Source organism: Mesoplodon densirostris, chromosome 13, assembly GCF_025265405.1.
Source record: "Mesoplodon densirostris isolate mMesDen1 chromosome 13, mMesDen1 primary haplotype, whole genome shotgun sequence".
Lineage (NCBI taxonomy): Eukaryota > Metazoa > Chordata > Mammalia > Artiodactyla > Ziphiidae > Mesoplodon > Mesoplodon densirostris.
The window spans coordinates 55,371,593-55,383,397 of NC_082673.1; the positions used below are offsets into that span (position 1 = coordinate 55,371,593).

The 11,805-nt window shown below is 45.9% G+C and overlaps 1 protein-coding gene across 5 annotated transcripts; it reads right to left on the reverse strand.

Moving 5' to 3' along the window:
* Positions 1 to 1,603: 1,603 nt before the first annotated feature.
* Positions 1,604 to 5,983, reverse strand: TSPYL5 (TSPY like 5). Of its 5 annotated transcripts, none has more exons than XM_060115878.1 (2): positions 3,792 to 5,983; positions 1,604 to 2,278 (listed from the first exon to the last, which is right to left on the reverse strand). In XM_060115878.1, exon 1 carries the CDS (start codon positions 5,906 to 5,908, stop codon positions 4,661 to 4,663), a length of 1,248 nt encoding a protein of 415 aa, XP_059971861.1. In that variant the 5' UTR covers positions 5,909 to 5,983; the 3' UTR covers positions 1,604 to 2,278; positions 3,792 to 4,660. The 5 variants fall into 5 exon arrangements, with proteins under 5 accessions (XP_059971861.1, XP_059971860.1, XP_059971858.1 ...); XM_060115877.1 differs by having other exon boundaries at positions 1,604 to 2,438; XM_060115875.1 differs by having other exon boundaries at positions 3,748 to 5,983.
* Positions 5,984 to 11,805: the final 5,822 nt, after the last annotated feature.

Here is an 11,805-nt window from a genome sequence, read left to right on the forward strand (position 1 = left end):
TGGGGCGGTGAGGAGCCCCAGATCGGATGGGCTCTGCAAGGTAGTGAAGGGAGGGGTGTGAAAGGGGCCTGGGAAGTGGAGGCTCCACACCTGTGAAGAAGCAAGTGTGTGAGAGGAACTGGACAGAGGCCCCTCCAGTTTGTAGCCCCAGAGGACTCTGCACGGGTCTCAAGAGGACGCTCACGCCTGAAGGACAGGCTGCCCTCCATACCCTTTTGCACTCCACCTATCACTAATAGCGAGGCTCTGGGTGTTTAATTTTTTAGTTGAAGACCTTCAAAATTGGGAGATTCTACATATTCTGATTCCCCCCATCCCTTTTTGAAGATGGAGCGACACTAGGCCTGCGGGCCCCCAGGTAAATGATCTGGCGCTGCAGAACAGCTGCCCCGATGTACACACAGCACCCACCTCTTCCCACTGCTCCCAGACACACACACAGGTAAGGCGGTGAAAACACGGAGAAGACAAGCACCTATAAGCCCAGGAGAGAGGCCTTCAGAAGAAACAAACCCTGCCGACACCTTGATCTCAGACTTCTAGCCTCCAGAACCGGAAATACATTTCTGTTAAGTCATCCAGTCTGTGGTATCTTGTTATGGAAGCCCTAACGAATTAATACATACATCCTTATGAAACAAATATGGGCCACTTCACAAATTTAATTACCAGCCTAGCCCTAAGGCATTTGAAAATACACTACGTGTTAAATTCATTCTTTCATTCAACATTTGAGCACCTACTAAGCCCTGAACACTGCACATTTATTGATTCAAGCCCAATATCTTATAGACCAATTTTATTTTCTTGTCATTTAACAACCCACTTCTGATTTTTTCCAACCATTTTCTGCTGGGAAGCTTTATGTGGCACTTGGTTGTCTGCTGCTGATTCTCCTGATTAATGGAAAATGGTCTTTGTCACGAATCTGTTATGAACAGTATCAGAAATCCTAGTTCTCAACTCCGGCTAGACATCAGAATCACCCGGGATGTTTTTAAAATACCTACACCTGGATCAATCCCTTCCTCCATTCTGATTTAGTTGGTGTTTGTGAGGAGCTCTGCCAGTACGTGTATATTTCTTTAAGCTTCCCAGATAATTCTGATATGCAACCAAGACTGAGCATTGTTATTCTAGTTTGAAAGGTCCTTGAAGGTCACCTCCTTTGCTACTCAAAGTACAGCTTGCAAACTGCCAGCACCGGCATCACCTGGAAGTGTGTTAGAACTGCAGAACCTCAGGTTCCGCCCTGGACTACTGCATCAAAATTCATATTTTAACAGGATTCCCCACAAAATTCAGAGGTACTCTAAAACTTGAGAAGCACTGGATTTCCACTAGAACTACCTGGAAAGCTTGTTAAAAACAAGACTGCCTGGCTTCTTCCCAGAACCACAGAATCGCAATCTCTGGTATGGGCTTGGGAATCAGAATTTTATATATTGTTATGTAGCTAGTCACACGCGGGCCTGAGGCTTAGGAATCACTCACGTATGCCATAGTATACATCCCCTCAACTACCCAGCCTCTGCTTAACCTTCCAATTCTTTTTTAAAGATAAAAAAATATAACAGAGATACAGGCTTTTATTTTTTTCCATCATGCATGCAAGCTTACAACTATTTATACTGTTTCAGAACAAAGAAATAATGCGTTATTACCAGGGTGTCAATTACCCAGTAAGACAACCAGTTACTGATTACTTTTGGGAGGTTATTAGCACAGAACACAGCAACAATTTCCAAATTATACTTTCAAGCCCAGAGTTATTATGAGACCAGGACAAGCTGATAATTCTAAAAGTCACGCAAGTCTCCATCTTACACAGGAAAAAAGACTGATGTTCTGGTGAAAGATCTCAAGTAAGCACCTTATCAAAGACTGACAAGTCTTTATCAACAAACAGTCTCTCTTTCCTTTTGTGGATGCAGGGAAAAGGCAGCATCCCCTTCATCTCTTTTTGAGACTTCTTGTTAATTCCGAAGACTTTCATTCTAAGGCCCACCTCTGGAACTTCATTAGTTAACAAGAAAAGCAAAAAACAGACCTGATGTGATGATGATAGTGCACCCCACCAGTATCACCACCAACACAGAGTCCCAATCTCCCAAAGCAGTCCTGGTTGAACAGGCACAGGATCTTGGACTTTTGATAAACAATACAGGCAGGGAGAGGGAGACACAGATGAAACCAGGTTGATCGTAATTGATAACTGATGTAGCTAGGTGATGGGCACACGGGGTCCAGAGACCATCCTCTCCACTTCTGTGCATATCTGAAAATGTCCACAATAAAAGAAGAAAAAGCTGGAAAAAAAAAGCAGACCTGTACAGCTCTATTTTCCCATTAAGCAAAAAATGAGGAAAGTGGTTACATTTACTTAGAGACAAAATAAGCAGCATATACGTTAATCTTCCACATACACAAGGCCACACCTAGAACAAAAGAGAAAGCATCCAAAGTAACATTATTCTGTTTTTGTTTGTTTCTGTGATTTATAAAATCCACTAATGATGAGAGAGAGACTGGACAAAACTTTGGGCATACCCTCACCTAGGCATCGCATTTGCCCACAGCCCTTTAATTCTCCCATCCGCACCCTGGGGAAGGTCCCTCCCCATCTGCTCCAACACTGAGAGGCAGGCGTGTTCTCCCTGAGGCTCCTCAAGCCATTTCTATCTGCTCTTCCAGGGCCACTCCACACCAGACTCATTCCCACTCTGTGTTTTTGTCCCAACTCCCCTGCCCAAAACACCCTCTCGACAGCTCTGAGTCAAGACCTCCCTAGACCTTGGGGAGCTCAGAACAAGGTCTTCCATAAGGAAAGGGAAGTTAGTGGGTGGAGCGCAAGTGTAGACACAGTCCTACTTTCCCACCCTCGGGGATAAGGGGGAAAGAGGGCACAGGTAAGCCTGGGCAGGGAGGGCCCAGATCAGCTTTTACACCCACAGGAAATGAGCCTTTTGGAGATTCAGAACAGGTTCTGCCCACCCCCATCCCCATGCCCCAGGAGAGAGCCTTGGGATCCCCCACACTGGAAACTAAAGCCTACTTCTACGGGTATTTGAGGGTAGAAGCCAAGAGAGCAAAGGACTGCTAAGGGTGGGGAAGCTGGGGAATGAGGTTCCAGAGGGTGAGAGGCTACCACAGAGGAGGAAACAGCAGGAGGCAACTGGGTCTTAAGGGACAGAGGAAAAGGTCGGAACAGGAGCAACCCTGGTTCACAACACTGATGCCTGGGGGGTTATCATTCTAGCAGATGCACAGCCATGAAAAGAATTTTCAACATCAGAGTTATAGCATGAACCCAGGAGTTGGGAGCAGTTGGCCTGCAGTTGGCCTTCTGGCTTCCTCTACCCTCTTCCAGCCCAGTGTGTGCGTGTGTAGAGCAAGTCCCCAGCTATCTCGCTACCTGTAAGTAGAAAACCCTGGTTTTACAATTGTTTTGTTTTCTCTTTCTGAGATGTGATACTACTGAAACAAAAAAAAAAAAAAAAAGGAAGGGAAGGAGGAGTGGTAGACAGGACAGGGAGAGAGGGAAGGGAGAGAGGGAAAGGAGGAAGAGAGGGAAGGAAGAGGAAGGAGGCATGGAGGTGTGAGATGAAGTAGCCACAGGCCCACAGATCAGAAATACCTCTTCCCCAGCAACTCCACTGGAGCACTCTGGTCATGTGTGAGGAAGGGATGAGGGGAGCTGATCATCAAGATACCTAGATTATAGGTGAGCTCAGTCCCCATCCTCACCTGGAGCCACAGCTTGATGACAGTGAGCACATGTCCATACATACCAGCCTGCCCATCAGTCTGGCAGCCAAGAGGGTTCCCGGAAGGCTGGGGAGGGTAGGTGTGTGTCTCATGCACCGGCAGGGGGCCTGGGTCCACAAGCAGTTCTTGAGGTCCTTGTTGACCAGGAAGCCAATTGGGGCCGATAGCAACCTAGACAAAACTCAATGGCTTAATAGTGACGGGGCATGGTGCTGACCCTGATGAAGGTTCACCAGGAGAAAGGCCCAGAGGCAGGAAGAGATGCATGATGGTACAGAATGCATGGCATACTGCTTCTCACCCTTAACCTGTGTCCAGGAGGGCAGCGTGGGCCCCTGGCCAAAGCCAGAGATCTGGTCGATGGCACCTTGGCTGGTGACCCCAGAGCCACGGAACAATCAGTTTTGGCCGATGGCCAATACCATGTGCACAAGCTTCATTTTGCAGTGGCAACAGAGAAGCTTGCCATAGATGGCACGCATGGTCACATGAAGCAGCCCAGCAAGTCACGGGCCCTGGAGGAACAGAGCTGAAGGATGCACTGGTCCTCTTGTTGGATGACTCGTGAGTGTCCACGTTCAAGTCAGGTGGGAAAGGCCAGAGCCAAGAACAGGGCCCAGGCAATGGAGATAAAGGGCGCACACATCTGAATCATGTGTGTGTAACATATAAACAGTAGGGGTGAGATCACGTAACATGTGACACTAACGTAAAAAAGCAAGAATGCCATGGGGAGGCGAAAGAACACGATCATAAACACCATATGCTTGTAACTGAAGTCCAAAGGGAATACAGTGCACAGAGGTCAACATGAAGAGAAGGCAGACAGCCAAACACATGTGGTCAGCCAGACACGGGTCCAGCAGGAGGTAGTAGGGAGACCTGTGCAGAATCAGTTGGACTTGTTTACCCCAGGCTCTGGGGTCTCCACTGGCTGCCTTGCTGGACACGGCCTGCCCTCCTTTCCTTTCTCTGCTCGGGCCCCTTCACTCATAAGGTAGTACTGCAGGGGATTGGGCCACAACTCCTCGTTGATTATCTCCACAATCTTGTCAGACTCAATGGAGCTGTGGTTTGAAAACCACCCAAAGAAGCTCCGGGTGTTGTCTGGGTTCCCCTGGCTTAGGGACTGAAGATCGTGCCCTGGGAGCCACTGGATTGGAGTAGAACGAGACACCACCTGACCGGAAGGACCACACCCATATTCCTTGATGAGCACCTTATTTTCGAAATAGGGGTTGCGGCCAAAGTAGAACTTGATCTTGTAGCCCAATCTGGCGAGACCAAGCTCTTCCACCTCCAAGCTGTTCAAGTAGCTGAGCACCTCTTTATCTTGGTTGTTTAGAAAGGATGAGAGCTGGGGGTGGTTCTGAAAAGCCTGCCCCCAGAAGCCCGGGATATTCTGGATGAGGAGGTTCCTGCGCTCTAAGTGGTGCAGTCGCAACTGCCCAAACTTGCGGGAGAGCCGCAGGTAGGCCCTGTCCGCCTGGGCGTTCATGGTCTCCAGCTTCAGCTGGACGTTCTCCAGTGTATCCATGCTGCCATCTGTTGCCGGGGGCCCTGACCCTGCATCCTTCTCCACCTTCTTTTCCTCTACCACTGGAACGGAGGCAGACGCCCCAGTGGTCCCTTTCTTCGGTTTTCCAACAGCTACGGCCGAAGGCCCCCTCCCCACTGCGCTACAGGTAGCTGGGGCCTTCTTCCCAGTGGGGCAGCGCCGAATTCCAACGCGGGGGACATTTTTCGGCTTTCCCATGGCCCCCACGGTTCCCACGAAGACAGTGTCTGTCGCCAGGCGCTCCGAGAGGATTCTGGCCTTCCCCGGGCCGGGCCTGGTTGCGGCCTGCCCGCGATCCCCCGCAGCCCGGGCCCGGAGCGCGAGGCCACAGTCCAGGGGGAGCCGGCAGGCACCCTCTTCCCCGGGCTGGCGGGGCGGCGCGGGCGCAGCGGTTTCCAGGCTACCCCAACCCGCGCCGGCCTGCACCTGTGCCGCCTTGGTCTCCTCCTCGAGCCTCTGGTACTGTGCAGGGTCCGGGTCGCGAGGGGCGTCGTCAGGAGTAGCGCGGACTCGGCCTTTGGCGCGGCCTTTGCCATGGTTTTTGGCGCGGGAGGACTTTCTACCCCTACTTCGGCCGCTCATGACGGTAGCGGACTCAACTTCAAAGGCACGCTCCGGCCCTGCGGCCCCTGGCGCCAGCTCTCTGTCCCTACCGAGAGGGCCTCTCCATGGCAACCGCCGACGTCACGACTGCACGACTGTACCGTAGCGCGAGGACTGGATGCGCCCGGTGATTGGCTCCACTGCCGCAGCTGCGCACCAGCCGACCCTCACAGACGCCCCCACCCCCATCGCACCCTAACTCGCTTTCGCTGTTCGAGAGGGCTGTGCTTTCGTTTGGTTTTTTACCGTTGGTCTCAGTTATGCCCGCGGGGTCCTCTTATAAAAGACACCCTCAAGACAGCCATCATGTCAGTTCCCCTATCATATACTTTCTAAGCTAAATATCTAAAGTTCCTTCAGTTATCTTCTGTGGCATCTATCATGATGAAACTGCTCCTGGTCTCTATGTCTCATCTTTGAAAGCCTTTGCTGAGGGATTTGCCCGGGTACCTTAACTCCAGGGACTTTAAAGGTAGGTACCGTAATGCCAGGCCACAAAGCGATGTGATACGTTGTGGGATGTTAGTAGTAACTCCTTAAAAAAAAAAAAAAAAAAAAAAAAAGCAACTACTATTTTATGAGTATCATTATGTGTCAGGCACTTTACTGTGTGCTTTATATGCATTTTCTCAATATGTTAAGGAGGTATTGTTATCATTCTCATTTTCCAGATGAGAAAACTGTGGCTCAGGGATGCCGAGGAACATTCCTGAGATAACGCAATAAGGCATGGAAGCACCATTCTAACCCAGTTCTGACTCACAACCTTTATTTTATATTCACAAGTGTCTAATCCTTCCAGACCTGCTCAGCTGTAAATTACTGCGTTAGTGCTTAGGAAGGCCAGCCTTGCCTGTTAAACCAGCATCAGCCGAGCACCTCTTCATCCTGGGACCATGACCTGAGTCCTCTACCTGCCTCAGGCCTAATTTACAGAGCTGGGCTGTCACTCAAGGTATAGGGCCAGGAGTGAAGGATACAAGTCAGAATTCCTATAACTGGAGTAAGATGGGAATGTGGTCAGAGAATGATTTAATTATCATTCAAGGAGTGGAGCAGGGCTTCCCAGGTTAAAGTTCGGAAGCAGACCCTCCATCGTGGCAGTGAGGAGGCCCTAGAAACTTCTTAGAGACTGCAAAGAAACAGCCAGACAACCTATTTCGTGTTCACAAGAGAGCCCTGGACCATGCTTTTACTAGCCAGGTGAAAGGACCATGAAATAGTGAAGCCATTGACGAGGTTATGACCAGTAGGAAAGTTTTCAGGTTGTCCCTTTAAGTTCAAAGGGAACAAGAAGGCCCTTGCAACCAGCTAATGGAGAGGTAAGCCCCAGCGTCTCTGGGTTCTCAATACCTCTTACACTCATGACTCTCTTGTACTCTCTTGTGGTTGTAGCCTGGCAGCCTGGCATCACCTGGAAGCTTGTTAAAAATGCAGAATTTCAGGCCCTACCCCAGACCAGCTAAATCAGAATTTGACTTTTAACAAGATCTCAGTTGGTTTGTATGCACATTAAAATTGAAGTATAGGAGACAAGGAAAAAGAGGAATTGTTTGATACAGTTGGGCCTTACTTTAAACCAGCCCGATACAAAGGACTCTGCTAACTTTCCCAAAGACTCTGCAATAGCTTGCAAGGCTCTCCGTGATCTGCCAAGTTCCCTCCCTGCCACTACCCAACTTACCTCTCTGACCTCATCCTCTTGTCTCTCCCACCCCCTTCCAACTACACTGGCCTACTTAACTGTTCTTCAAAATTCTAGGTAGGCTCCTGCCTCAGTGTCTTTGCACTGGCTCTTCCTTCTGCTCTAAATGCTCTTCCCCCAGATATGGTTTACCACCTTGGCTGGCTCCCTTCACACTTTGCTCAAATGTACCCTTCTCAATGACCATCCTATTTAAAATTGCCACCCAGCTCCATCCTTCTAACTCTGCACTAACTTTTTTTATTCCTTAGCACTTGTCACCTTCTAACATGCTACCAATTATTTATTATGTTTATTATTTAACTGTCACTCCTTGCTAGAATGTCAGCTCCATGAGGGCAGGGATCTTTGTTTTGTTCACTTGTGACTACAACAGTGTCTGATACATGAAAAGCACTCAATAAGAGAAAGAACCAATCAAAGGAGAATTTTTTTTAAATGAGTTTGTAAATTGATTGTCTGAAATCAGAATACCCCTCTTTTCCCCACAGAAGCAATTTTATAGACGAAGGTTGTATACTCAAATCAATGCAAGGAAACCTATCAAACTCATAATTTAGCTAAAAAAGCATCTTTTGATATGGGCACCATTCAGGGACAACCTTAGGTAAAAAATCTAGAGTGACACATTTAAAAATTAAATAAGGGGAATTCATATTTGACTTAAAAGGGATTAAGCCAAGGGTTACCTTAAACTCTTGTTGAGGGCCCTTTCATAATCACTTCTTCCCAAGGCCTTCCATGATCACTCCAGACCACAGTAAGCAGCCCTGTCCTTGATCTTACAGAGAAGTTGTTAACTGTAATGTATTCATTTAGCAATCAGACATGCGGTTTTTGTGCCAGTCCTTGTACAGAATTACCTCTTAAACCAGATAACCACAGTCTGGAATTCTCTGTAATCTCAGGGGGAAAAAAAATTAGCTGAAGCAGCCACCATCCCTCTGTAAACTGCAGAAATTGATAGCTTGGCCCACTTCTCAGAGCACTAACAAGTTGGACCAACCTCTGTTGTCAAGAGCCTTAATCCAGCATCAGCATCTGCGTCATGTAATGCTCACCCATGACTAAACCACTGCAGGATTAACGTAGGCTGGCCGCTGCAAACAGTGTTTATTGTACAATCTGCTTGAGCCTGTTTTCATCATGTCAAAGAGATAAGCATCAGGTAAAGGGAAACAAATGTGAGACTAACACCTTATATAAAGATACTCCTCTTCTTGAGAAGTTGGCCTGTGCTACTGAACTGAACTGTTGCTTTTCTTCCGAGGTATTGATAGTTAATTTATATGAGACTATATCTTGGGTTCCCAGTTAGATAGTAAACTGTATAAGGGTAGAGACTCTGTCTCTTTCTTTTATCCCTCAAAGCACCTAGCGTGGCCCTTGTACATACTAGTAATTATAACAAAAGTTCACATTTATTTTGTACTTTATACAGTACCATGTTCTAATTCACTGAATCCCTACAACCATGCCATGGGACAGGTGCAGTTATTTCTCCCATCTTAGAGATGAGGTTACTGCTGTACAAAAAGGTTTTGTACCTTGCCCAAGGTCACACAGCTAATAAATGGTTTTAGCCAGGCAATCGAACTCCTGCACCCATACTCTTAACCACTACCCCATGATGTAAAATTATGGTTTGATAGATTGAAATATCAAACTCTCTCTAGTGGGTAAAAATACCTTTCAATTTTCAAAAATTATATATATATATTTAATATAATTATACATACACATACATGTACATACACATTCATATATAGATAAACTAATACCTATATATATATCAATTAGTCATGAATCATTTTCTATGGGGTGTATATGTGGCATGATGATACTAAACAGAAGTGAGTTTCATTTCAACAGTCCAGGTTGAGAATAAAGCATCTTCATTTGCATTGCATTTGTCATAAGCATTCTATGACTATTATGAAGGAAATACAAATTTACTCTCATGAACTCAGAAATCTGAAAGCATTTTGACCTTTTCCCCAAAATAAGACATTAAATCCACGGCAATGTAAGCATTTAATTGATTCTTTTAAATAGTTGATCATTAGCAAATATTTATTAAAAACTCATAAAAACACTTTTCAAAATATTAGAATAACTAGTCGTCACTTTTGTTCCCTGAAAATTGTACTTCCTCCATTCCTTTTAAGGTCTGATTTCCTCCAATCATAGAAATTAACAGGCTGGGAAAAGACATTCCAGTCATCCAACCTATTGCGCAGCCAAGAGAACAATGTTCCCCACCATCTCCCTGCCAAAGGGCTTTAGGATCCCAGATGACATTTTTTAGCCACAAAGGTTTTCTCTTCCCCCAAGGAGATAGTTTGAGTCTGTTAGATCAAACAGTGAGTATTGCTTACTCTAAGACATTTTGCCAACTAACCCTCCCAGATTTGGAGGATCATAGAAAAGGAGTGACATGGGGAATATTTTTCAAAGCCAAGGAGGGAGAGAAAAATCTGCCTCTTAATGGTAAATTTCAAAAACTATTTGAATTTAACATCTCGAATAATGTGCCTAGCTTCTTCCCAGTTCCCACTCACCACCAAAGACCAAAAGTTTACAGCACTGCCTAAGTTATTCAGTTCGTGTCATATAAGTAGCTGTAAAATATTTTTAAATATTGACAGGTGTATTCTTCCTTCCTGGCGTTTTCTTTTTACCCTACAACATTTTCACCATAAAAATTAGATCTTTAGGCTAAGGCTTTTGTTCTAGAGAAGGGAAAATACCGAAGAACCCAACAAGAGCAGAATTTAGCAACTCAGATTCTTCACTTTGAATTTCAAAATAGGTTCTTGAGAGGGGAAGATACGATAGCATTGAAAGAGAAAAAAAATTTTTTAGCTCTGCAAGAGCAAACCTGGGAGCATTAAGAGCGTAGAGTTTATAATATAAACCATAAAGGAAGAAAAACATGTGATGATATACAAGCCAAATCTCCACCACATGAAGAGGAGACTAAAACCTTTCCTGAGCTGGGGTTGAAGAGCTTGGGGAAAATTTAGAGTACATTGTTGGTGCAGGATCTATAGAAAGGAATTCTCACAGTTACCCCTCCAGGGGTCAGAACTCTTAGAGAGCTAGTAGAGACCATCCTCCCTGGAAAGATAGAGATCTCAGAGTAGGGAGGACTAGTTCCCAACTTGAAAACTGGGACTCAGACAAGAAATCCTCTTAGAGGGCTTCATTCCATCACAAGGATAAGTATTGCCAAAGGAAGTTCTTTGAATTTTAAGTGTTTTAAGTTTTAAGTTACCTAGTTGAATTGCCATGTTGTTTAAGTTCATCTGAACTTTATAAATTGCTGCAACTATGAAAATTCATACTCAATACAATAACATTACCTAGACCAGACCCAATATCTAATGGGTTTAAGCCATGCAATACCAAAGGCAAAGAAACTTAAGGGACGGGTGACTTCAAAACTCTTTAGAAGAGGGGCTTCCCTGGTGGCGCAGTGGTTGAGAGTCCGCCTGCCGATGCAGGGGACACGGGTTCGTGCCCCGGTCCGGGAAGATCCCACATGCCGCGGAGCGGCTGGGCCCGTGAGCCATGGCCGCTGAGCCTGCGCGTCCGGAGCCTGTGCTCCGCATACGGCAAAAAAAAAAAAAAAAAAAAAAAACTCTTTAGAAGATAAATGGCATTGATAATTTTAGAAAATAACAGAGGGTATTAAAAAGAAGCCTCATAAAACACGGTTATGATTGCAAAAATCAAAAAATTTATGAAACTCCAAGCACCAAATATGAACACTTTCACTACAATTTAGGGGGGGACCCTAAAGCAAAAGTAAGTGCTGTCCAAGAAAGTCTTCCATCGAGTGGTCATGTGTTGAACTTAGAACCATGGGTGCACCCCATTTATTGCCGTTATTACTTTTAATATGTAACTTAGTAATTTATCATACACTTGAATTCAACTTCCAGTTGGGTTACATATGCAAGTCTCTGTCTCCAACCAGATCAGAAGCTTTATGATTTACAAAGGCCGATCTTACCTTCTATGTAAGCTGCACAGTGCCTTCTCTGAATTACCGCACAGTCATCCCCCAATTTCCACACAGCCCTCATCAATTTCCAAAACAAAAACAAGCTGTCCTCAGTCAACACCTCCACATGTTGTCTAGTGCAGAGAACAGTAGGTGCAAGGT